This window comes from Eschrichtius robustus, chromosome 20 (genome assembly GCF_028021215.1).
Source record: "Eschrichtius robustus isolate mEscRob2 chromosome 20, mEscRob2.pri, whole genome shotgun sequence".
Classification (NCBI taxonomy): domain Eukaryota; kingdom Metazoa; phylum Chordata; class Mammalia; order Artiodactyla; family Eschrichtiidae; genus Eschrichtius; species Eschrichtius robustus.
This window is the reverse complement of record NC_090843.1, coordinates 60,087,110-60,114,368: the sequence shown is the minus strand read 5'-3', so window position 1 is coordinate 60,114,368 and position 27,259 is coordinate 60,087,110. Positions and strand designations below refer to the sequence as shown.

Genomic DNA, 27,259 nt, shown 5'->3' with positions numbered 1-27,259 from the left:
AAAGAATGACAGTTGCTATAAAACAATCCATCAACAACAGTCTTAGCTATAGATATTGTTACAGTTTAGAGAATAAAACATGCAAGGATTCCGTTCTCACTCAGTTGTGGATGCCCTAGCCCTGAAGATCAAGATACGCCCTCTGGGAAGGAAATTTTCAAAGCCCTAAAAATGAAGCCTCAAACTGCAGTCTCATTCCAAACCAGTCCTGTGCTAGGGTTACTGTATGAGAACACTGGTCAGCAACAGCTTGGGAGAATAGTTACAGACCAGGCAGGCGATGGAGCCTCAACATTTCTTTCACTTCAAATCCTAGCTCACATGTATAACTTCCGGTTTCTATTTCTCCTCTCCCTCATTTTTTCCCCAAGGCAAAATTCTCTCTAAATAAATCGCAGCCATGAGTGCGAGTTTGGACGGTGAGATGGCTGCTTTTGGCAAAGCTGCTCCCTACCTTCGAAAATCGGAAAAGGAGCGGATTGAAGCCCAAAACAGGCCCTTCAATGCTAAATCATCAGTCTTTGTGGCGGAGCCCAAGGAATCCTATGTGAAGAGCATCATACAAAGCAAAGAAGGAGGGAAAGTAACTGTAAAGACAGAACGTGGAGCAGTGAGTAAAAACATAAGGAGAAAATACTCCCCGCTTTATTCCTCCACCTCCTCGCTTCAAGTTGAAGCCTTCGTTGCTCAGAATCTCTAAGCCTACTGCCAATACAGACACCCTTCTGGTCCATTAACAGACATCAGATTCGGAAGGTTAAAGAAATTCTCAGCAGTAACCTCATTTCTCCCTTTCCCAACTACCCAAAGGACTTTAAAGCCACTAGGCTTGGCCTCCAGCATTTCCCTTCAATTTCTCACTTCCCAGTCTAAATCCCCAAACTTGGGAGAAACAAAAACTAGCTTCTCCTATCAAAACGATTACTATCTACTTAGGTAAACAATGTATTAATATCCCCATTACTTCCCCCCAAATTGAAGTTTCTTGTAATAAATGGCCAGGAAAAATGAAAAATTAAACCCATTTAAGTAAAATGAAATAAACTGATAAATAAACCTGGGACAAGGAAATGTGGGAGGAAAAAAGTATTTTTTAAAGACTAGTACCTATTCTAGCTCATCAGAGGAAACAGATTTTCTTACCATCAAACGCCAAGATGAATGTATTTTCATGCCTTTATTTAAAAGACACCGAATAATATAATGGAAAATGTCCACAACTGTAGTCTTATAATTAAAGCAGATAAACATAAATCCTCCCTCCAACCATTAATACAAACTTGTCTCTTACTTTACTTACCAGACTCTAACTGTCAGAGAAGACCAAGTCTTCCCCATGAACCCTCCCAAATATGACAAGGTTGAGGACATGGTCGTGATGACCCACCTGCACGAGCCAGCAGTGCTGTACAACCTCAAAGAGCGTTACGCAGCCTGGATGATCTATGTGAGCGCCCTTCAACACCTCTTTATTCCACCTATCTCTCCAAGTAAAAACAAATCCCACATGTTGAATATTCTGATTTTCTCAGACCTACTCGGGCCTCTTCTGTATCACCGTCAACCCCTACAAGTGGCTGCCGGTGTACAACCCCGAGGTGGTGGCTGCCTACCGAGGCAAAAAGCGCCAGGAGGCCCCGCCCCACATCTTCTCCGTCTCTGACAACGCCTATCAGTTCATGATGACTGGTGAGTGAGTGATGCATCTATTTGCAGAAATGTGGAAATAGAATCTTTAACGAACAAACAGACTTTGGGCTTTGATTACAATAATACATTGCAGCCACATGGGGCTTCACTGCTTTCAAGAAACTTTCAGAGCCGTAATATCACATATTCTTCCCTGCAGCCATTCTATAGATGAGTAAAGTGAAGCTCACTGAATGCATGGACCTACCCAAGCTAACCCAGCTGGTAGCCAGAAGCCTAGTTGAAATAATTAGTAGACCTCTGTGAACATATTTGTTGTTGCTTTCTCACATTTTTTACTTTCTGATTTGGACAGAAAAAAAGTTCAAGTAGATTTTTAAAAAATATCCACATCCACAGCAATCAAGGAAAATAGTTACCAGCCATAGCGGGAAAGCTTTGTGAATTCTTTATCTTTAAAAGACACAGCTAGTATCACTAGCCTTTGGGGTAGAACAGGAGTAAAGAAAGAGCTACGACTTTCCTCTCAAAGATTTTGAAGCATTTTCCTACAAGAATAGAAGAAAATAGAAATCCCTCTTTCTTTGAAAATACTTTTTTTTTTTTTTTGACGTGGACCATTTTTTTTTAAGTCTTCATTGAATTTGTCACAATATTGCTTCTGTTTTATGTTTTGGTTTTTTGGCTGCGAGGCACATGGGATCTTAGCTCCCTGACCAGGGATCAAATCTGCAACCCCTGCGTTGGAAGGCAAAGTCTTAACTACTGGACCACCAGGGAAGTCCCGAAAATATTTTTTTAAAATTATATCAAAGTCTGTTATTCCTGTCTTATCAAAGCATAAACAAATGGCTTTGATGCGAACTGTAGGCCCAAATACAGCATGAAAACCTTTTATCGGCACACACCAAATGTGTTGCCTTTGGAAATATTCTAAATTCCTGAGTTTCCTGTTCTTCCATGAGATATTAGAAACTGGAGAAGATTTTGTTCCTTTTTGTTTTTTTATTTGATTGTTTGTTTTTTTGCACTGTTTTTAAATTGTCTTTTAAAGGAGAAGAGGGAAGAGAAAGGGATAAAATAGGAATCTTCCATTACAAATTGGCCAGCAGTTCTACAAGGATATCATGCCAGGAAACTGTTGTTTAGTTGTCAGCAGAAGCTAGCTACCTTCCAGAAATTATCCAAATGTGGGCTCATTCCAGAGGTTTTAACACTTAGCAGTTGCATTTACACTGCTCTGTACACCACCACCCCTACAGAGGTCCCCACTCCCCCAAGTTTTGGGGCTGCTCCAAATTCAAGATTACTTATCTCCAAACATGATTTTTATAAAAAAAACCACCCCAAACTGTGGCATCTGACCAGGTTAGAGACTAGAACATTGTTTTCTTATCTATGCTCCCACTAGATGTGATATGATCTTTCTTGTATTTTCTTCTATTGGAAAAAGAAATCAATCTGAGTATGTTCCAAAATCTGTCTCTACTTCCCTGAATAGAGCTTTGAAGTTCTCTAAAGTCTATATCCACATCTAAATAGCACCCAAATTAGCATCTATTCCTCTGAATAGATTTTTTTAGATTTGAGAATGCTCTAAAATCTATATCAGTATAGAATTAACGATTTAACAAATCAGAAAATTGGTATATATCCAACATATCAGTCATATAACTAGTGACAATTTTTATTTTTATTACTTAGAAACGTGTACAAAATGAAAAGGAAAATAAAAGTAAATGAACACCAACATTTACAGTTCCAGATCCCTTCCTTTTTTAGTATTACCAGCTGTCAAATTCATATGAACAACCGGGAGGAGGCCAGGTAGCAGAAAAATATATAAGCTGGAAGTCAAATAGACCTAAACATCTTGATAAGCTATGTTAACTATTAGAAAAGTCACTTATTTCTCTCTGGGTTTGTTTCTTCATCTGTTAAATGAAACTTCAGAATTGTATGATTCTTACTGAAGTAGTTACAGATGAAATTGTATGATGCCTGGAATTTTCTTTAAAATAACCAAGTGAGTTTAGGATGGGAGTACAGGTTATACAAAGTTGGCCAAATAGTAACTGTTGAAACTGTATGATGGGTACATAGAAGCTCTTTATACATTATTGCCTCTACCTCTGTATACGTTTGAAACGTCCCATAGGTTTTAAAATTAATAATATTTTAAGAAGAAACAGATGATTCTTTGCCTCTCATTTTCATAAGTTTTACTCCAAGAGGCAAGTACTAACTATCTGGGAGCTACACACAAAACCAAGATCACAGGCAACATCTTCAAAATGTTAAAAAGGATAAACTGATTAATCTTTACAGAGTCAATAATCTTTGTACTGAATGTGTACTATTTTTAAAAACTGATGGTCTTGATTTCTTTTTTACAGAACGTGAGAACCAGTCCATCCTGATCACGTATGTGATTTTTTTCTTCTTCTCTGGTTTGTGGTGATTGTCTTAGATGTCGACAATGTGAGCTGTAGTTCTGATCTCTTCTCTGGTTTCTCTTTGACAGTGGAGAATCTGGGGCAGGAAAGACTGTGAACACGAAGCGTGTGATCCAGTACTTTGCAACAATTGCAGTCACTGGAGAGAAGAAAAAGGAGGAAACTGGCAAAATGCAGGTGGGTCTGACTGGCGTGTCAGAATCAAGACTGGCAGCGCGTGCAGGAAGCCCCAGATGTGAGGACTGTTCTTGCCTTTGCAGGGGACTCTGGAAGATCAAATCATCAGTGCCAACCCCCTGCTGGAGGCTTTTGGCAATGCCAAGACTGTGAGGAATGACAACTCCTCTCGCTTTGTGAGTCTCTGGGTCACAGAAGGGTTTTCTCAGGTCTTAAATGCCCAAAAAGGCATGTCTGAGTTATTAACTCAACTTCTTGTTACTCGTGTGCTAACAGTTTTGTATATAACATCATCTTTTTCACTTGCAAGGGTAAGTTCATCAGGATCCACTTCGGTACCACAGGGAAACTGGCTTCTGCTGATATTGAAACATGTGAGTAACAGGACCATTGAAAATCAAACAGAGAAACAAGTGATATCATTTGCAGGGATATTTTGCAACACTTGTTGAGCACTGAGCCTGCTGGCGGTGTTGCCCGTGAGCTAATGCCAAACTTAGCCATAATCGCTGCGTGCTCTATTTACCTCAGTCTCAGACTGATGGCTCTGTAACACATTCTGCAATTCCTGCCTCAGAAGCAACTACGACATTTTCTCCAGGAAAAACAGCAGGACTATCTATGGACTCCTATGAGTTATCTATAGGCTTACAATACATTTCTGTGATTCGCTCTTGATCTGAGCTTTTTTTATTTTTTTTTAATAAATTTATTTATTTATTTATTTATTTATTTATGGCTGTGTTGGGTGTTCGTTTCGTGCAAGGGCTTTCTCTAGTTGCGGCGAGCGGGGGCCACTCTTCATCGCGGTGCGCAGGCCTCTCACTATCGCGGCCTCTCTTGTTGCGGAGCACAGGCTCCAGACGCGCAGGCTCAGTAGTTGTGGCTCACGGGCCCAGTTGCTCCGCGGCATGTGGGATCTTCCCAGACCAGGGCTCGAACCCGTGTCCCCTGCATTGGCAGGCGGATTCTCAACCACTGCACCACCAGGGAAGCCCAATCTGAGCTTTGGTAGGTGTTTCCAAGGTAGTCCCTCACCAAAGAATCTAAGGTGATCTGAGGAAGGAGGGGATATTAAGGATCAATTATAATACAGAGGTCGCAGGTCATCCGTATGCAAAGTTGATTTTTACTAGAGCACGCATACTTCACTCTCTGCTCTTAGGTGGTGAGAACCTTGGGTAATTGCCATACGTATTTGGAATTCTTACATGTAGTACCAACAGGATCGATCATCACGTTGAAATCTCAATGGAGCCTAACGTCATGTCCCCAATTTTAGCCAAAGACACTGCAGTTCATTTAATATCTCAGCAGCATTGATATTTTTTTCTAATTCAATGTCTATTTCCCTCTCTTTCCAGATCTTCTAGAAAAGTCTAGAGTTACTTTCCAGTTAAAGGCAGAAAGAAGCTACCATATTTTTTATCAGATCACTTCCAATAAGAAGCCAGATCTGATTGGTAAGGATGAACTTAAGTTCACAGACAAAAGTTAACATTTTTGTTAACAACTTCTAATGTAAAACATACACCCTGAATTCTATGTATCCAGAAATGCTCCTGATCACCACCAACCCATATGACTATGCCTTCGTCAGTCAAGGGGAGATCACAGTCACTAGCATTGATGACCAAGAAGAGCTAATGGCCACTGATGTAAGACACACACTCACTTTTAAAAAATCCATTATGTATGGAAATGACAATAGCAACCACACTGTAAGTGTGGTTACCTTAGAATATAGAGTGAATTCTCCAAAATATGTTAGTCTCTTCTGCCCTAACTTTGTCCTGTCATTTCTCCTGGCAGAGCGCCATTGACATCCTGGGCTTTACTCCTGAGGAGAAAGTGTCCATCTACAAGCTCACAGGGGCTGTGATGCATTATGGGAACATGAAATTCAAGCAAAAGCAGCGTGAGGAGCAAGCAGAGCCAGATGGCACCGAAGGTACCAAATGAACCTCCATCTGGGTTTAAATTAGAGAATACGGCAAGAAAAAAAAAAGGTTATTCTAAACTCACATTTCCTTTGTAGCTGGACTTCTGAGGGGCAGGCACACATTTACACACACTGCATGCTTTCCTCACCCCCTTTCCCTCCTCACATCTCCATATCTCCATCTTTCTATGCAGCCCAAATGAACCCTAATAGCCACTTGCAAGGATACACCTAAAAAGCACAACCTGGGGCCAGATCATTAGAGAGGGAATGAGACAGAACCGTGAGCTTGCTTCGCCTTAGCAATGGCGAGAAGGTATACAGGATAACTTGGCATACTGGTCTATTTCAGCACCAGCTGGGTAAACCTAGTGGAGGGATACAGGGTCTCGCCCAAACACAGAGCTGGGGTTGGAGGACATCTGTGCACGTGTGTGTGTGTTGTCTACATTTAACCCTCAGACAATCTAGGCAACAAGTGAGATAAAAAAGAAACTGAGAAAGAAAAATCATATACTCTGTGCATGGAAAGAACATGGAACTTACAGGATCTACCACGGAAGCTAAAGTTATCTGCTCCTTTAAGCCTTTCCTGACCACCCTGGCTCGACATTCTCTCTCCCTCATTTACATCATAGTCACTGACAAAATTTTTGAAGGGGACTCTGTAGGAATCATGCACTAAAATTTAATCCTCCCATTTTCAGATAAAGAAACTAATTCGTTGAGGTTAAACTGGGAGGAGCTAAATTGAGATAAGGTGTATTTATCTTACCTTCCACCCCCACCTACTGTGTCTTAAGAGCAGGGACTCTGGCTTTTGTGTTACATAAATTATTTCCATAAACACTGGACATATTTGTATTGTTGTTAAATTTCTCAGGAGTTGCTTGCAACAAATCACCAAAGGCCAGTGTAACTGACTGACCATTTATTAGCAAGTACATGCTCTAATATACAGAGAGCCTCACCTGATCTTCTATAGAATTATTTAAAGCTTTTTATTTAAATAATAACGAAAATGGATGGAGGAAAATGGAAAGACTACCTTGAAGAAGTATCTGCTGTTAAACAACATTCCTTGAATTGTGCCTCTGCAGTTGCTGACAAAGCTGCCTATCTCCAGGGTCTGAACTCTGCTGATCTACTCAAAGCCCTTTGCTATCCCAGGGTCAAGGTCGGCAATGAATACGTCACCAAAGGCCAGACTGTGCAGCAGGTAAGTGCACAACCTCAATGAATCACACACATCCCAGGCCTTTCATAGTGCCAACAAACACTACTCTGTCCATGAAGGTGTACAATGCAGTGGGCGCTCTGGCCAAAGCCGTCTACGAGAAGATGTTCCTGTGGATGGTCACCCGCATCAACCAGCAGCTGGACACCAAGCAGCCCAGGCAGTTCTTCATCGGGGTCTTGGACATCGCTGGCTTTGAGATCTTTGATGTGAGTTTATCTTCATATTAATAAAAAGTGGGAGAAAGGCAATTTGGGTTTTGATATACTGAGCATTATTATTCATTTACACTTGCAGTGTCTACATTGCTCTCTCCAGCATGGCACCTAGAACGAAATAGCTAGGAGGTAACTGGATAATAACAGAAGTAATAATAATAGCTAACATTTATCACAAAGCCTGTATTTCTGGCTTCTCTACTAAGCACTTCAAAATGTCACCTCATTTAATCTTCGCAACAACCCATGAAGGAGTAACTGATATTACTTCTAATTACATGTGGAGAAACAGATGCAAGAAAATCAAAACACTTGCTAAAGGTCCTCCAGCCATATAAGGCAAAGCCACGACAGGAACCTGGCTATGTAACGTTTGGTCCATACACAAGGCACCTCCCATGGAGGAGAAACGGCCTAGAGGTAGAAGCGTAGTGACAGTTCATAGTCTTCCCTCTTCCAGATTCATCTGACACACACCATTTCCCCTCTGGGGCATCAGCTTTATCATCTATAAAATGAGGGTGTCAATTATTATAAAGACTCCATCAGATCTTCAATTTCTATACAACATCAGGTCCCCACTTTCACAGACCTGACAATGAGGATTTACCAAATGTTTGATATGAATAGAAGAGCAATTAGCCTATTAATTTCACTCTGCACATCAACTGAAGGTCTTAAGAAAAGCTTTCCTTAATAAGGTGACGCCAAAAGTGAAAATGTGACCTTTATCTTGAATTGGGGGCGGGGGGGGGGTGGTAAAAGAAGTGAGGCTTTGCAATGAATTACTTTCATCCTTAAATCTGAACCATAACTCATAGGATCATGGTTATACTTTTAATGCACATTTTTGCCCATGCAATCTTCAGAGGTGGAAAGAGGTAGATTCTACCAGAACTCTTGCTGTGTGATTGACAGCTGTGCCTTTAAATAATGCTCAGAAATCATGAAAAGGGCTCATGTCAAAAATGATTATTTTTTCCCTGGGATTTCTGAAGAGACAACAATCAGTTTAAACTTTATTTCATTATTGTATTCCACATATTTTCAATAAAAGATTTTTCAGTAATGAATTCTACTGCTATAAAAATCCACTTAATGTTGGAAATTTGGTTTTGTGCAGTTCAACACCCTGGAGCAGCTGTGCATCAACTTCACCAACGAGAAACTGCAACAGTTTTTCAACCACCACATGTTCGTGCTGGAGCAGGAGGAGTACAAGAAGGAGGGCATCGAGTGGGAGTTCATCGACTTCGGGATGGACCTGGCCGCCTGCATTGAGCTCATCGAGAAGGTCTGTTTGACTTCTAAAGGAAAGCCGAACTGAAAGGATAACCTTCCCAAGCGCCTTAAGCAACTCCAGAATGTATTACTGTAATCTTAAATAGACTGATATCAGAACAAGTTAGAAAATTACTTTAGAAATGACTTTCTCTTTTCAACTTTTACGTAAGAAGAATCAGAGAGTGTTTAGCTTCATTTTGTCGTAACAAGTTCTGTTCTAACACTGACTCAGATCCAAGTTTAAAGCAGCATCTCTATTGAGATGGTCTGCTTCACTAGAAGAACCACCTCACTTGTTCTAAATCTATCTCCACTATGATCCAAGATGTCCACAATAGAAATAACTATTTTCTAAATCAAAATTAATGCACAGGTCACACAGCTAGGGCTTATATCAAAGGTAATCTGTTTGGAAGTCAAGAGTCAAACTGCTATGCTTCTTCATAATCTATCTTTAAGGGATTAAATGCACAAAATGTCTTAAATAAGGTTTGCATTATTTATACCGTTAAGTTATTGCATATAAAGTAAACATCATTCTAAGTCAGTAAGTCCTTTTCATAGAAAAATAAAACTCTGACAATAGATTAATTCACCAAACAGGGGAAAATGTGGTAATCACATAATCACAGAACATTTTAATAAGTCGCCCCCACTTATGCAGTGCTGACATTTGGAGTTTATATCCAGCTATTCTTTTACTTGAAAATAATGCTATGTATTGAATGTGAGAAAGAATGGTGGAAAAGCCATTCTAGTGATAACAAAAGGACCTCTTTGAGCTATGGCCCTGGTTTACTTTATAAATATATTTAATTAGGAGTGCTCATAATTCAATCAAACGACAGCCACTATGTCTATATCTTTCGAGACCAGATAGGTTGACACCAATGTCTACTTTTCTGAATTCAGCCACTGGGCATCTTCTCCATCCTGGAAGAGGAGTGCATGTTCCCCAAGGCCACAGACACCTCCTTCAAGAACAAGCTGTATGACCAGCACCTGGGCAAGTGTGCCAACTTCCAGAAGCCCAAAGTGGTCAAGGGCAGGGCCGAGGCTCACTTCTCGCTGGTTCACTACGCGGGCACCGTGGATTACAACATTGCCGGCTGGCTGGACAAAAACAAGGACCCCCTGAACGGCAGTGTGGTTGGGCTGTACCAGAAGTCTGCAGTGAAGACTCTGGCCCGTCTCTTTTCCACATATGCTAGTGCTGAAGCCGGTACTTTCTGTGCCCCTGATCTAAATTAACCTCTTCCCCACAGAACGTTCATATACCATCCCAGCCTCTGGGACTCTACTTTCGTTGATGGGTTTTCTTTTTCTCTTAGACAGCGGCGCAAAGAAAGGTGCTAAGAAGAAGGGCTCTTCTTTCCAGACTGTGTCAGCCCTTTTCAGGGTAAAGTACAAATTTAATTCGAAAAATCTATTCAGTTTCTATGACTTATCATAATCAGGATAAGAATAAAGGATTTAGAATAGATTAGGAGGGAATGGAATGTTAACAGGAATTACTTCAAATATTCCTTCTTGTCAGGGTACAGCCAAAGCAATACTCCTCCTGTAGGGCTGAATGTTTTACCTCTTATTCCTTATTATGCTCATCTAATGTATTCAGGAATTCCAAAATGCCCTTCGAAGCTTTCTCGCTATATAATAAGGCCGATTTTTAAGGAAGCACAGCTGAACTTCAAAGGTCTCCCTGTGGAAAGCCGTATCTTTATTCCACTAATGTTGCCCTTTGAGAATGTTCCTGAGTTCCCCTTTGAGAACTGAGCCTGAGACACACCCTTCAGGACATCCTTCCACCAAATCACATCTTTGTCCTCCGAGGTGGATTTAATTTTTTGTAATAGCTGAAAATTATCTAAAGCCAAACCTAGTGATTTAGATTGATGATTAAGATAGAAAAATCTCTCTTAAGAATAACAGTAATAATAACATTACTACACATAATGTGATTCTCTTAGATGGCTTAAAAACTGGCTCTTCTAAAGGGGAACATGTGGAGCATCTGGTCTAATGGCTGCTTTGTCAGGATTTCTACGGCTAAGTCTCGTTCTTTTTAAAACTAAAATGCAGATACTATGTATGACCTAAACAAGAAAACAGCCCTGTTCTTTTTTTCTCACTACCAATTTGCATTATTTCACCAAATATGCCCTTGTTTCATCAACTTATCCTTGTACATAACTGCAAGATTAGAAACTCACATTACTCACTTTATTTCCTAATAGTTAACTGAGATATGAAAACTAAAGCAACTCTGCCTTCTCAACGAATATACCTAAGAAATACTGAGAAATAGCTACTTGCTAGTTCTCTGTGGTGGAGTAAAACACCGCTGTCTGTCATAATCGGTTACTCTATTTCTGGAATAACTCCCCCCGTATGCTTCAGACTGTGATCATTCTCAGGTACCCAAGAGCCACTCACACAAGGTCATGTAGTCTTATGATTTTAGACTCTTCGAAAAAAAAAAAAAACAACCAAAAACCAAAAGCAAGAGGTTACAGGTCCCAGGGAATAATACACTCAAGGAAGGAATGGCAAACACTGGGACAGTGGCTAACCTAGGTTACCGCTGTAAACTACTACTGTGAAAAATATTAGCGCTGAGAGAGATGAAAGGGGCCCTAGAGGTAATCTCAACTATTTTCAGATGAGGCCCGGAAAGAGAAAAGGGATTTTATAGAGTCAAGCAGCTCCTTAGTGGCAAAGCGAGACTGTAGCCTTTTGTCTTCTGATTCCCGGTCAAGAATACTTCCTGTGTGTCAAGGCTACTGAATTTGCAGTTTGTTTACAGGATAGAGCCTAGGTGCCATAAATGAATACCAGGGAGAGCTGCATTTCTTCCCAGCACTTTAGCCTTTCAGTTATTTGGCAGGCTGGAACTCTTGAGACCTTTAGAACACAGAGCAACTGAAGCCTCATAGACTTTTACCTAATATAGTTAAGAAAGCGCCTAGGTTCGTTCCATATAATCACCCAAGAAAAGCCATCTGAAATAGAACTTTCTCATCAAGTCCCTTCTACCTGGTTTTCTAGGACAATTTAAATAAACTGATGACCAATCTGAGGAGCACACACCCTCACTTCGTACGGTGTATCATTCCCAACGAAACCAGGACTCCCGGTAAGATCTAAGAGCATGAAATGATCAAACAGGCACAAGTCTGAAAGTTCAGTGCCCAGGAGTCCGTACTCTGACTTGTTTTTAGGCGCCATGGAGGATGATCTTGTCCTGCACCAGCTGAGGTGCAACGGCGTGCTGGAGGGCATCCGCATCTGCAGGAAGGGGTTCCCAAGCCGAATCCTGTACGCGGACTTCAAACAGAGGCCAGTCTCCCCCTGTCATGTTTCACTGAATGCTGTGACTAATGAAATCGTTTTCACTCTTGTCCTCCGCTCATTGTTTTTATGTATCCTGCTTCATCAGTACTACGAAATTAAAGTCAAATAATATAGTCTCGTGGTGCCAGAACAGAACACAGGCTACAGAAGGTGGCATTTCTTAAAGATAGGATGGGAGCATGCGTTCGCTCGTGGAAAAATCGTATTGTTTTACTATCTGAACCTAAAAGGACAGCTGGATTTTCCACTTTTGCTTTTTCTCTTTTTACTGACTTTTTTTGGTGTCGTTTGGTTTTCATGTATGATCACACCTCCCTAATCATTCTTTTTTTCTTCGACTGAACAGATACAGAGCTTTAAATGCAAGTGCTATTCCAGATGGACAGTTCATTGACAGCAAGAAGGCTTCTGAGAAACTTCTCGCCTCTATTGATATTGATCACACCCAGTACAAATTTGGACATACAAAGGTATGGCTATTACTTACACCTGATCCAAGTCCTCTGCCATGGCTGTATCTCCTGTTGTCTGGGGATGATTTGGAACTTTCCCTCTCTCCAGGTTTTCTTCAAAGCTGGCCTGCTGGGTCTTCTGGAAGAAATGAGAGATGAAAAGTTGGCCCAGATTATAACAAGAACTCAAGCCATCTGTAGGGGATTCCTAATGAGGGTAGACTATCAGCAGATGTTGCAAAGGAGGTAACCATGCAGAGGATAAGGACTGTAAGGTCTCTTAGAGACTTTACATCGGTCTTCCTTACTCAGTAACTCCTTCATTTTGTGGTTAACATGCACTTCTCACCCAGTTCGGAACTCACTCTTACAACACATCAGCCTCTGCTCAACCCCTCACACTGGGATTCCCTTCAAAACTTCTCTCCTCCCTCAGTTGCTCCCTTTCATTCATCTCACATACAGCAGCAGGAATCGTTTGCGGTAAGCACTATTTTCATCATGCCGTATCTGTTTGCGGTTCCCCACGGTCTCCCACATCAAATCCAAGTTGCCCGTGTGTCTGTCAAGGCCACTGTCTACTCCCCACCTCATCTATCATCTCCCACCGCACAGCCTTTTCCAGCCAGGCTAAACAATTTGCTTACCTCTTTCTCTCCTGTTTGCACAAGCCCTCCCCTCTCAGCCTAATTTATCTCTTTACCGATTCAAGACTTCCATTTCCGCTTCCTCTAATTAACCTCATCCAACCCATCCACCCAGCACTACTGCATTCCCTGTCCTTACACACATGTTTTGCATTCATTTTGCTCATCTGTACTTATTTACTTCTGTCGTATAAGTGTTCCCAAGTCTTTTCCATGTGTCAACATTATGGTTTATGTCATGATATCTGCCTTCTCAGAGATATGGTTCTTATAAATTGGACCTACAGAAATAGAATCTCCATTTTAACAAGCTTGAAGAGGCAAACACATTGTTATAAGGCAGGTAAACCTTGCCAGTCTATTGCTAGCGTGCAGGAATATCTTTTATTACTATTTTAAAATGTTATTTAAATAAAACAAATTTTGTAGCTAAATGCTCTGCAGACATTAACAATCTAACTGAGCAGGTAAGAAGTAGGTATTTGAAAGGACTTGAGAAAAGCCAGTCTATTATGTGAAGAAACTAACAAAAGTTGTTTATGGAGTAGATGATTCGGCAGCGATTAAAATAAGAGGAGAGGCTTCAAGGAAAACAGGATAAACCATAAGCTCAATTTAGGTGGGCAATTAGGAAAGCAAGCCATGCCCTTTCACAGGTCACGTCAGTGTGCCGAAGGCCAAGCAGCACAATTAACTTACACCTGCCACACCCACTCCCAAGTCACTAATATTGTGATTTCTCAAATGTTCTTAAAATGGTACGTGTTGCTCATATATACGAAGTATTCCTCCTCTAAAGTCAGCTTCTTTGCTAATGTGACAGGGACTTGAGAACACACAATCGTTCAGTATGAGCAGTGCACATTAGCAAAGTGGTCACACTGAGGACCGCTCTGAGTGTGAGGGCGTGTGTGTGTGTGTGTGTGTGTCCTGCATATAAAATATACAGAATTTGACACATCATTTACATGTGGGGGGGGGGGTCATTAAAAGGGGAGTTTGTATGTAAAAAAAATAATACTAACAATAACATTGTCTCTAATGGATCAATCTACACTGATACTTTTCGGTCATTTCAGAGAAGTCCTTTTCTGCATCCAGTATAATGTACGTGCCTTCATGAACGTCAAGCACTGGCCCTGGATGAAACTCTTCTTCAAGATCAAGCCCCTGCTGAAGAGTGCGGAGACGGAGAAGGAGATGGCCACCATGAAGGAAGAGTTCCAGAAAACCAAAGATGAACTTGCCAAGTCAGAGGCAAAAAGAAAGGAACTGGAGGAAAAAATGGTGACTCTCTTGAAAGAGAAAAATGAGCTGCAGCTCCAGGTCCAATCTGTGAGTACTCTGTGTGCTGAATGCACCATGTCATGGAAGCTTTTCTGGAATTCACATACACTCTGGATTTACAAATGGCCTTTTCTTGAAAAAGAAAATTTCTAGTTGCTTTTTTCAGTATTTCACTTAACTTTCAATATTCCTGTGAAGAAGTAAGGCAGCAACTACTTCCAAATTGCAAATGGAAAATGGGAGATTGAAGAATTTATTTAACAATATCACAAATTTAATAGGCATGAAGGAAGCAGTTTAAAGGCAAGCCCCCAAATCTCAGTCATTTTACTCATCTGCCTTGCCTGCTTCATCCCAGTCTTAAGAGCCCTGTTTCCTGAATACAAGTGTATGAGATTGTATTTAAACTCATAAAAGACAGTTATTCTTATTTCTCTCTGTATCTCTTTTCCTCAACCCCCAGGATTTAGCTCAATAAATTCATTTGCAGTTACTTAAACTGAACTACCACGGTGGAAGACAGAGCTAGTGACCGCTGTGATTCTTCCTTTGATACTGATCCTGAGTTCTCAAGGCCTCTGTTTATTGGTTAAGGAAGAAGTTGTAATCAGAGTGGGGGTAGGCTTGGCATCAGCACTCTGGCCAAATACAACCTCCCATTTTCTTGGTCCAACAAGCCCAACAATGTCATGAAGAAATCTGTAAAAAAAAAAAAAGGATAGTTTTCTTAAAATGTTTAAGCTATTTTCAACTTTTCCTTCTGACAAGTTCACTTATATGAAGGTTACATTTTCCCAATCACAGCCTCTTCATCTTAACCTCTTTTCATAGGTATTATCATTAGTCAGTGAGTAAATATATACTGAGTGTATGACTATTAAAAATAAAAGCGGGGCTTCCCTGGTGGCGCAGTGGTTGAGAATCTGCCTGCCAATGCAGGGGACACGGGTTCGAGCCCGGAGTCTGGGAAGATCCCACATGCCGCGGAGCAACTGGGCCCGTGAGCCACAATTACTGAGCCTGCGCGTCTGGAGCCTGTGCTCCACAACAAGAGAGGCCGCGATAGTGAGAGGCCCGCGCACCGCGATGAAGAGTGGCCCCCGCTTGCCGCAACTAGAGAAAGCCCTCGCACAGAAACGAAGACCCAACACAGCCATAAAAATAAATAAAAATTAAAAAAATAAAAATAAAATAAATAAAATAAAAGCAAAGGAACCCTGGAAGGCCTCATTATCAAACGTTTAAGCATTTTAAAAACTTAAGATATAAACAAACACTGAGAAGTTAAAGAAATTCCCCAGCCCAGAGTAATAAGGTCGTGGCTGAACTGATTTTTATGAGTCCTTTAATCATTTATAAAAACCTCATTGAGTTATGTAGTTTCTCAAAATTACAAGTTCTTATGTAGTCTAATATTCATTTTGAGACTAATAGGTAATTCTTAAAATGGAAATGGAAACCCTGGACAATTATACAGCACTGTTATGGTCTATCAGGGAGGTTTTGAGTATATGAAAAATGCTTCATGGAAATGTATTTATAGGCATAATATTACGTAGTTTTCCTTTTTAAAATTCAATGTAGCAACTAGTTGTTTGAGGCAAGTAGGGAATGATGAAAACCAAAACTAACCAATTTGACTAAGTCAAAAATCTTTGAATATTATAGTTGAAATGCTCTTAGCAATCATTTATTCCAATCCTCTTAATTACATGAGATAATTGAGGGTAAGAGGAGTAAATCAATTTGCGCAAGGTCATACATATGGAGGCAAATTTGGGACAAGAACCCAGGCTTCCTTTGGTCCTTCCACTCTTCTACACAATACTTTTCAAAATAGTCAATTGCTTCAATCCAGTCATTTTTCAGGCTAATTTGCTTCTAAATCTATAGTGCCGTATCTAATTAGCTACATTTCTCCAGTCAATGGAATGATGTTCAATTAATTTATATTCATACTGAAAAATTCATTAGCATTCTGTAAACACTACTACTTTGTGCAAAGAACAAGTTCAAAATAAGTAACAATTCTCTAAACAGCTCAGCAAATCTCCCCACAGGAAGCTGATGCCTTGGCTGATGCAGAGGAAAGGTGTGAGCAACTGATTAAAAACAAAATCCAGCTGGAGGCAAAGATCAAGGAGGTGACTGAGAGAGCTGAGGATGAGGAAGAGATCAATGCTGAGCTGACGGCCAAGAAGAGGAAATTGGAGGACGAATGTTCGGAACTGAAGAAAGACATAGATGACCTTGAGCTGACACTGGCCAAGGTTGAGAAGGAGAAACACGCCACAGAGAACAAGGTATGAAATATATTTGTATACAGCATATAGAGACTCTGCCATCTAACTAAGCTGCTTTAGAGCAGAGATAATCTCTTCCTTAACCTTTCTAGGTGAAAAACCTCACAGAAGAGATGGCAGGCCTGGACGAAGTCATAGCTAAGCTGACCAAGGAGAAGAAGGCCCTCCAGGAGGCCCATCAGCGGACGCTGGATGACCTGCAGGCAGAAGAGGACAAAGTGAACACCCTGAACAAAACTAAAGCCAAGCTAGAGCAGCAAGTGGATGATGTGTGTTTTTAATACCCATTTGAAAGTTTTTTTTTAATATACTTTCAATTTTTAACAAAGTTTATTTTCTCATTAGCTTGAAGGGTCTCTAGAACAAGAAAAGAAACTTCGAATGGATCTAGAAAGAGCCAAGAGGAAACTGGAGGGTGACCTAAAATTGGCCCAAGAATCCATAGTAGATATAGAAAATGACAAACAGCAACTTGATGAGAAACTTAAAAAGTAGGAACTCCAGAAAAAAGATTCTATGCAACGTCATCTTTCAATTCGTATGGGTACTAATACGCCTTGTTCTTCTGTCTAAAGGAAAGAATTTGAAATCAGTAATCTGCTAAGCAAAATTGAAGATGAGCAGGCAGTAGAAATTCAACTACAGAAGAAAATCAAAGAGTTGCAGGTGAGTCATCTCACCTCCATTTGTTTCTGCACCCAAAAAAACTGAAATTGAGATGAGTTCACGTTAACGTGCTCTGTCACTGCCAGGCCCGCATCGAGGAGCTGGAGGAAGAGATCGAGGCGGAGCGGGCCTCCCGCGCCAAAGCAGAGAAGCAGCGCTCGGACCTCTCCCGGGAGCTGGACGAGATCAGCGAGCGGCTGGAAGAGGCCAGCGGGGCCACTTCGGCTCAGATTGAGATGAACAAGAAGCGGGAGGCCGAGTTCCAGAAAATGCGCAGGGACCTGGAGGAGGCCACCCTGCAGCACGAGGCCACGGCGGCCACGCTGAGGAAGAAGCACGCGGACAGTGTGGCCGAGCTGGGGGAGCAGATTGACAACCTGCAGAGGGTCAAGCAGAAGCTGGAGAAGGAGAAGAGTGAGATGAAGATGGAGATTGACGACCTTAGCAGTAATTCAGAGACCATTTCCAAAGCCAAGGTACCCAATACTGTCTTTAAATGAGCATAGTTAATAACCTGTAAGAACCCTCATTGTTCTCTGGCATTAAACATTGTTTGTAGGCAGTTTATAGCACTGATCTAAAATTTTGTATTCTAATATATTCCATTTTATTTCGTTTTTTTAAAATACTGGATATAATTTGTTGATTATTTCCAAATCTACTTTAAGTATCAGTGTCAAGTATCACTGGGATAAATGAATGAGTTCCAACAATGAGCACTTTAGGGAGATTATGCACCCGTCATACTTGAATCCTAGCATGTTCCATAGAGTTGGTGCCATAAGTTTCTACTCACACTTGACATAAATTTATTCACTCTAAAAATATTTTAAGAATCCAGTGGTAACTTTTTTTTTTTTTTTAACTGTATTCAATGTCTCATCTTTCACGGGTACATGTGCCGTAGGGAAACCTTGAAAAGATGTGCCGCGCTCTAGAAGATCAAGTGAGTGAACTTAAGACGAAGGAGGAAGAGCAGCAGCGGCTGATCAATGACCTGACGGCTCAGAGAGCACGCCTGCAGACGGAAGCGGGTAGAGATTCCCTCAGTCCCGCAATTATGTACTAGACAAAAGCAATCCCGGAGGTTCTGAATTAACAGCAATACTCCCATATTAGAGGGGAGTAATCAACTATAGGAATTTGCTGAGCGGGTTAGAAGAAATAAAAAAAAGCAAGAAAGAATCAGCAGACTAGTTTATTTGTTACACTACAATAGCAATGCTGCTTTTTAATCTAGCCAATTCTGTAACAATATTTATAATTAGATAAAGTATATATTTGTCATATACATATAACTATATATACAAACTTTAGGCTTGTTTGTTTATGCCATGAACAAATTCCTTTACTTCGGTAATTCTTAGGTGAACATTCCCGACAATTGGATGAGAAAGATGCTTTGGTCTCTCAGCTTTCAAGGACCAAACAAGCATCTACGCAGCAGACTGAGGAGCTGAAATATCAGCTAGAGGAAGAAACTAAAGTAAGTTTTACCAAAAGTATTCTCGACTGATCAAATCTAAACATATTCAGTTAGGTTCTCCTTTAAGTGTATAAATTAAATATCACTGAAGAAATGAATTTAAGTCACTGAACTCATACTTCCACAGGCCAAGAACGCCCTGGCCCACGCCCTGCAGTCCTCCCGCCACGACTGTGACCTGCTGCGGGAACAGTATGAGGAGGAGCAGGAAGCCAAGGCCGAGCTGCAGAGGGCGCTGTCCAAGGCCAACAGCGAGGTGGCCCAGTGGAGAACCAAATACGAGACGGACGCCATCCAGCGCACAGAGGAGCTGGAGGAGGCCAAGTGTGTACTGTGAACTCTAGAGGAGGGACATGACATGGTTTCCCAGCTGCCCAACTCAGCAACTCCCAGAAACAGCTGTGATGATGATGATAACATAACAAAAGCAGAAGCTACCCTAAGTGCATACTGTGTCAAATACTATCCTATTATTAACTCATTTAGTTTTCATAGCAACATTACATTGCATTATTATTCGTATCCCTGTTTTACAGATGAGGAAATTGAGACTGTGAGAGGTTAACCAACTAACACAAGAGCATATGATTAATAAATAGTACAGCTGGGATTAGAACCAGACATTCTGATTCCAGAGACCACCTTCTTAAGTACTGTAGTACAAAGACAGATCTCTTAAAACTCATGTTGGAGGCCATCTGAACTGTGCATAATGTTCAGGGTTAGTCTGAATAAAGTAAAGCCTTAGTCTGGGTACAGACCAAAGGAGACCTTCAGGTAGATCTTCTAGAGCATTACGGCTAAAGGTTTTTGTGTACATTAGGCATGTATAGTTGGCACACAATTGGGAGTAAAGCAAGAATGAAGGCAATTCAGAAGGAATAAAAAGAAAAACCCTGCCTTTGCTTAGACTACATGAATTATCCTGATTTATTTATCCATTCCTCTCTCAGGTGAGACTGACCAAATATATATTATTAGAAGAAACTGGTTATTTTTCTCTAGGAAGAAAAGTATATAAAATAAAATGTAAAGTCTGAGAAAGCAAAAGAATATGCCCAGTATATCTGTGACCAATAAAATATCTAGTTAGTCTCAAATCCTTTTTGGAATGAGATGAGATATAAATCAATCAATAGAACTGCCCTGGCTAATCATTCTCCATACCACACTCAATCAGAAGCCCTGAAGATCCTGAAATCATATGCTGTAAGATACATACAACGTCAGCTCCAACAATGGCCTCTAACAATTCAAAAACAAAAAGGACTTGAGTCCAGTTGTTCACCACTTTGGACCTTTTCACAGTTTAATCCACCTGGAAAGCAGTTCTGGCTACCACAGTTTTGAAAACCATGCTACTTGACATTGTAGAAAAAGGACTATGAAAGGGGGCTGAGGAGTTTAGCACTTGCCCCTGTTCCTGACCTCTCTCCTTAACTGCCTGGCTAACTTTTCAGGAAGAAGCTGGCCCAGCGTCTGCAGGAAGCCGAGGAACACGTAGAAGCCGCGAACGCCAAATGCGCTTCCCTTGAGAAGACCAAGCAGCGGCTCCAGAATGAAGTGGAGGACCTCATGCTTAATGTGGAGCGGTCTAATGCTGCCTGCGCGGCTCTCGATAAGAAGCAAAGGAACTTTGACAAGGTGGCCCAGCCTGCTCAAACTCTACCGATGTTTTACTTAGTCTCCCTTTCTCCTTCCATTAGCTGACAGTTTACCGCTTTTCAGGTCCTATCAGAATGGAAACAGAAGTATGAGGAAACCCAGGCTGAACTTGAGGCCTCCCAGAGGGAGTCCCGTTCTCTCAGTACTGAGCTGTTCAAGGTCAAGAATGCCTACGAGGAATCCCTGGAACAACTTGAAATGCTAAAGAGAGAAAATAAGAACTTGCAGCGTGAGTGCTCTTGAACTTCCCTACCCTATATGGCCCTGGAAAGACCTTTCCGTGTTATATCAGTCTGACCACTTCTCCCTTCTGTTCACCCACAGAGGAGATTTCCGACCTCACTGGGCAGATTGCTGAGGGAGGGAAGCAAATCCATGAACTGGAGAAAATAAAGAAGCAAGTGGAACAAGAGAAATGTGAAATTCAGGCTGCCTTAGAGGAAGCAGAGGTATGTATATTGATGTTGTGGGGGGAAAATCAAAGATAAACATTGGTGGAAACACCACTGTTTTCATTGGGCAATGGTACTATGAGATGGATCCATTATTACAGAGCAGGTGAGAATCTGAACTCATATAACCTTTATGAAGGGCAATTTGGCAATAGTTATCAAAAGTCTTAAAAACGTAATAATATGACCTATCAGTTCTATTTCTAAGAATCTATCCCAAGAAAATTATCCTAAATGTAGGCAAAGCTTACACACAAGATGTCCAATCCAAAAACAAGGTAAAGCAAACTATAGAACATCCATATGATGCAATTTTCTACAGCCATTAAATGTAGTTATAATATGGGGAAATATTTATGGTAGAGGATAATTTTTAAAGCAAGACACACATTTGCATATACAATATAACTTTATCATGTATAAATATACATAAATAGGAAAAAAACTAGAAAAAAAATGTACCACATTAAAATTGTGCCTCTAAGTGGAGGCAAAATAGGAAGGTTTTGTTTTTATAAATTACCCCACATTCCACAATGGACACATATTTTGTAATCAAAAATATATATATGTTTTAAAACTGAGAATTTCTACAACAGGAATCACGTGAACATTTTAATTTATAGAACGGGAGAGAATTCCTGTCTACTACACATAAGTTTAATCATATAATTTTTGTTACTACTCATGTGAATAATATTTGTATAGCACTTTATACTTTACAAAGCACCCTTATTACAGAGTTGCCCAATAAAGTCTATGACTGAATAAATTAAAGGATGATTTACCTAGTAGGGTCCTAGAGCTGTTTTATTATACTTTGTAATATTAGACAAACTGATATTAGTTAAGAGTTTGGCTCACAAGGGAATACCCTCCAAATATTCATTTTCCATTATTAATTGATTATTAATTAATTGATCACTGTTTTGTTAAGGCATCTCTTGAACATGAAGAGGGAATGATCCTGCGCATCCAGCTGGAGTTGAACCAAGTCAAGTCTGAAGTTGACAGGAAAATCGCTGAAAAGGATGAGGAAATTGACCAGCTGAAGAGGAACCACATTAGAGTCGTGGAGACCATGCAGAGCACACTGGATGCTGAGATCAGGAGCAGGAATGATGCCCTGAGAGTCAAGAAGAAGATGGAAGGAGATCTGAATGAAATGGAAATCCAGCTGAACCACGCCAACCGCTTGGCAGCAGAGAGCTTGAGGAACTACAGGAACACCCAAGGGATCCTGAAGGTAGATGGGTCCACATTAACAGCCCAGACAAGTCAGGGAAGTGACCCGTCTCCCATTCATCACAACACCTTCTTGTTACACCATCCATTTTTTTTTTCTTTTAACAAATTATACAGTTCATAGTATGGAGGTAGCTAAAAATAAATACACATAGAATATATATTTATTTATTTTTGGCTCCACTGGGTCTTTGTTGCTGCACGCAGGCTTTCTCTAGTTGCGTCGAGCAGGGTCTACTCTTCGTTGCGGCGCGCGGGCTTCTCACTGCGGTGGCTTCTCTTGTCGCAGAGCACGGGGTCCAGAGCGCAGGCTCAGTAGTTTTGGCACACGGGCTTAGTTGCTCCGTGGCATGTGGGATCTTCCCGGACCGGGGCTCGAACCCACGTGCCCTGCATTGGTAGGCAGATTCTTAACCACCGCGCCACCAGGGAAGTCCGAATATATTATTTTTAAAGAAACGTTATATAAAAGAACAAACAGAAGCCCAGAGATAAGCTATAATACGAGAGAAATCACAAGACTTTGGCACCAATAGGCCTGAGGTCGAGTCTTAGTTTTGTCACTTACTAGCTGCCTGATTTTAGGCAAGTTATTATAACGTCTCAGAACCCCTGTTTCTTCTACTAATTAAGAATGAAACTACCCACCTCATAGGGTTACTTGTGAGGATGAAGTGAGAAGACAGATGTCAAGTGCTGGGTACAGCATATGGAAAATGCTCCATAAATTATAGATACTGGTGACTCGCACATGAAAAATAACAAGTTGATGGCATAAAACACAACAAGAATCAGTCTCCTGATAATCCTCTCTCACCTAAGCAGGTGACATCCCCATTTTCATGCTCCTTCAAATGACAGGCCTGCCATTTCCTGTTCCTGGCACCAACCCATTCTTCCAGTTCATCTCCTGGGATGTTCACATCCTCTTCAGAGTGTCTAAGCCTTCTTATTAACTTAACAGGATACCCAGCTCCACGTGGATGATGCTCTCCGGGGCCAAGAGGACCTGAAGGAGCAGCTGGCCATGGTGGAGCGCAGAGCCAACCTGCTGCAGGCCGAGATCGAGGGGCTGCGGGCCACCCTGGAGCAGACGGAGAGGAGCAGGAAGACGGCAGAGCAGGAGCTCCTGGACGCCAGCGAGCGCGTCCAGCTCCTGCACACCCAGGTGGGACCCTCACATCAAACAAATGCCGGTGTACTGTAAAGTGACGAATCAGAATTATAATATGGAAGTACTCTATTTTTATAAATATGTGTATATTTAAAAGGATGGGGGAGATGCTTTAAAATATTAATTGCAATTACCTTGAAGTGATGCGATTATAGATGATTTTTTGCTGTGTGTTCTTTTTAAGATTTTCTACCAAAACGGGGCAGGGGTATTACTGTTTTTTATTTAAAAAGAAGATTTGACTCTAGATTATTTTGAAAACCATGGTGTGGAATAAACTTGAATAAAGATATCTGTTGACTCCAAAATCTGAAAATGTTCCGCGTAGCGTTTCCCACCAGGAGCGCTTCAGCGTTCAGCACTGCTACGTTCACAGTCCCTGTGCCTTGCAGGATACTCAGCATCGCTGACCAGCCCGGGCGTTAAATGCAGTAGCACGCCCTAGTTATTCTGACAACCACAAATATCCACCCCCATACATTTCCAAATACCCACTGAGGTGATATTGCTTCCCTTAGAGAACCACTGGGTTGAAATTTTAAGAAAATGTTTCGTAAGAGTAATTCAGTATTCCCCAAGGGAGCAAACCATTCAAGTTAACAGAGAATAGATTCCTTCTAACTGAGAAACTCTCAGTGCCAGGCTCTCACAACAAGAATCTACTCTTTTCTAATATTTCCAACCTTTTAAGGACAGAACACTAGCGATGTCTGGTTGACATATAATTGAAAGAGCAATTAACTAATATAGACATTCTTGAACCTCCATGTCCTTATGCATAAATCAGATGGACATTGGGGCAGTGGCGGGGCGGGGTAACCAACCTTGCAAATGATTAACATTTTGCACTGAACAAATATTTAAAGTTCAGTGAAATGTTGCCATTAGTCCCCTGCATAAGCCAACGAGTAAGACATTTGTAAAATCCCAAGTGTGCAAACTGCAGGTCTTGTAAATTTCCACTACTTTTAACAGAATACCAGCCTGATCAACACCAAGAAAAAATTGGAAAATGATGTTTCACAACTCCAGAGTGAAGTGGAAGAAGTAATTCAAGAATCGCGCAATGCAGAAGAGAAGGCCAAGAAGGCCATCACTGACGTGAGCAAATGAGCATTTGTTTAACGACACTGTGTGTTATCTGCCATTACCAGGTTTATTATACTGGTTTATTTACTAATCAGGCGGCCATGATGGCCGAGGAGCTGAAGAAGGAGCAGGACACCAGCGCCCACCTGGAGCGGATGAAGAAGAACCTGGAGCAGACGGTGAAGGACCTGCAGCGCCGCCTGGACGAGGCTGAGCAGCTGGCCCTGAAGGGCGGCAAGAAGAACATCCAGAAGCTGGAGGCCAGGGTGGGTCTCTCAATCTCTCTGAATCCGGGAAGTGAAAACGGCACTCCCCCATCCTTCTCTCTTCTTGTATATTGACTCCCATCCTTATCCTGTGGCTGGGGACAGCCACCCAATATCGTCAGTAGGTCCTGAGTTAATTAACATCCCCCAAAACTGACTATATAAGTATCTTTCTTGATTGTAGGTACGTGAGCTTGAAGGAGAGGTTGAAAGTGAGCAGAAACGTAATGCCGAGGCTGTTAAAAGTCTGCGGAAACACGAGAGAAGGGTAAAGGAACTCACCTACCAGGTAAGGGGAAGAGCTTTCTAGAATATCCAGACTTCCTGCACAAAGGGAAATTGAAAACCTGGTGACTATGTGGTACTCACAAATAGCTACATGTTAACTTGATATACATAAGGGGCAAATGACACAATCACCTATCACAGACCCTTTCCTAAGCTAGGAAAATCAGGAAGGCCTTTAGAAAATCGTGTAAGTGAGGAAAGAATACAGGTTTCAAAGACAGATAAACTGGTATTAGTCCTAGTTTGGCCTCTTACTTTTTTAAACTTGGATAGGTTACCTAACACTCTCAACCTTAATTCATCACCTGTAAAATAGAATAAAAACATCTACTCACCAGAGTAGGGAGGTAAGGATTAGAGACGTGTATAACTCTCCAATATAGTGCCTGCACACAGTGGACATTTAACAAGAGTGGCTACTGTTAATACTATGAAGGAAGCCTCAGAGTTGACCACATTTACCCCAGGCCCACCTGCCATCATATCAAAGTGATTTACTTCACCACCTGTGTGGGTTTATTTTGTTGGATTCAATGCAGACCATTTTTTTCAAACTTCCAGACTGAGGAAGACCGCAAGAATGTTCTCAGGCTGCAAGACCTGGTAGATAAATTACAGGCAAAGGTGAAGTCATACAAGAGACAAGCTGAGGAGGCTGTAAGTATCTTTAAGCCCTTGAGGGAAGAAGAAAACTTCGTTGGGGGTAGAAAGTCTATTAAGAGAATGTGTTAATGAGAAAGAAAGAGACCAAGTAAGAATATGTCATTCTTATTTTAAGAGAGATGATATAAATATGAATTTACCCCCAAATCCTAATTATAGAATAAGACCTCAAGACGAGATATTTTTATTATTAAGCAATTTGTAGGGGTTGGGGGAAAAAAAGAAAATTCCAAATAACCCACCTTACTTGATAGCTGGAAAGAATATCCAGCAGAAAATCTAACACCATGATAAATATTCCTCTCCCTCTAGAAATGCACAAAATCAATTGTTCCCAAAAGCCAAACAGAAATCTTTTACCCCAGCTGACTCCTTCCCTCACTACCACTGTCATCAGCAGGGACTTATCCCTGCACATTCGCTGTAGCAAATTAGGATGTGTTGGAAGATTCTCCAGCTTCACTTTTCCTGGTTGTTCCCCACTCTTCCAGACACAATGTAGTGGGTAAGAGGTAAGAAAAGGGAACACGAAAGGGAGAGGCACGAATGGCAGTAAGTCCAACCAACAAAGGGCATACTTTCTTCCTATCCCCATCCCCCCACCCGCAGCGTCTCTGTATACCAGAGTCAAAATATATGGCAAAAACATTTCAACTGGGATTTTCCCGAAGTTAGAATTTGACCTTACATTTACTGTCTAACCTCTGTGAGCGAGCGCACATGGGTCTCTTCCTCCTTTCCACTCAGTCCATACATCGTAAATAGACTTCACGTATACATGCGTTTGACATAATGAGCTCGTCTCTTCCATTTCAAAACTATTTCTTCTTCCATTCTTTAGAGTAAAAAATGTAATTGAAGTTACAAGTTCTGTCTGGATTTGAAATCAGATATGACAAACAAACCATAAGAAGGAAATATCTGAGTTGAGGAAATAATCCTGTTTGTGACAAGTGCAATGAGAACCACAAAGTCTAACTCTCACAACTTTATTCTTAGGAGGAGCAATCCAATGCTAATCTTGCCAAATTCCGCAAGCTCCAGCACGAGCTGGCGGAGGCCGAGGAACGGGCTGACATTGCCGAGTCCCAGGTCAACAAGCTGCGGGTGAAGAGCCGGGAGATTCACACACAAGTCAGTGCAGAGTGAACACATCTGCCTGATGCTGCCAAGGGGCTGAAGAAATGCACAAAATGTGCTATTTTGGGTCACTTGCTTTGTGGTGTTTTTCTCTTAATGTTGAATAAATAAAAACTAC

At 41.2% G+C, this 27,259-nt stretch overlaps 1 protein-coding gene across 1 annotated transcript; it reads left to right on the top strand.

The window, feature by feature from the left end:
- Window positions 1-400: 400 nt before the first annotated feature.
- LOC137755496 (myosin-8) lies at window positions 401-27,259 on the top strand. Its single transcript, XM_068531696.1, has 38 exons — window positions 401-610; window positions 1,304-1,447; window positions 1,533-1,689; window positions 4,047-4,074; window positions 4,175-4,283; window positions 4,367-4,459; window positions 4,594-4,657; window positions 5,648-5,746; window positions 5,838-5,941; window positions 6,096-6,234; window positions 7,326-7,444; window positions 7,522-7,671; window positions 8,804-8,974; window positions 9,877-10,186; window positions 10,296-10,363; window positions 12,013-12,100; window positions 12,186-12,303; window positions 12,665-12,788; window positions 12,880-13,016; window positions 14,497-14,752; window positions 16,765-17,007; window positions 17,100-17,276; window positions 17,353-17,498; window positions 17,583-17,673; window positions 17,760-18,149; window positions 18,581-18,707; window positions 19,041-19,159; window positions 19,287-19,483; window positions 20,620-20,803; window positions 20,888-21,053; window positions 21,149-21,273; window positions 22,214-22,522; window positions 23,486-23,689; window positions 24,671-24,796; window positions 24,880-25,050; window positions 25,235-25,339; window positions 25,900-25,995; window positions 27,001-27,259. The coding sequence occupies exons 1-38, from the start codon at window positions 401-403 to the stop codon at window positions 27,148-27,150; spliced, it is 5,814 nt and encodes a 1,937-aa protein (XP_068387797.1). The 3' UTR covers window positions 27,151-27,259.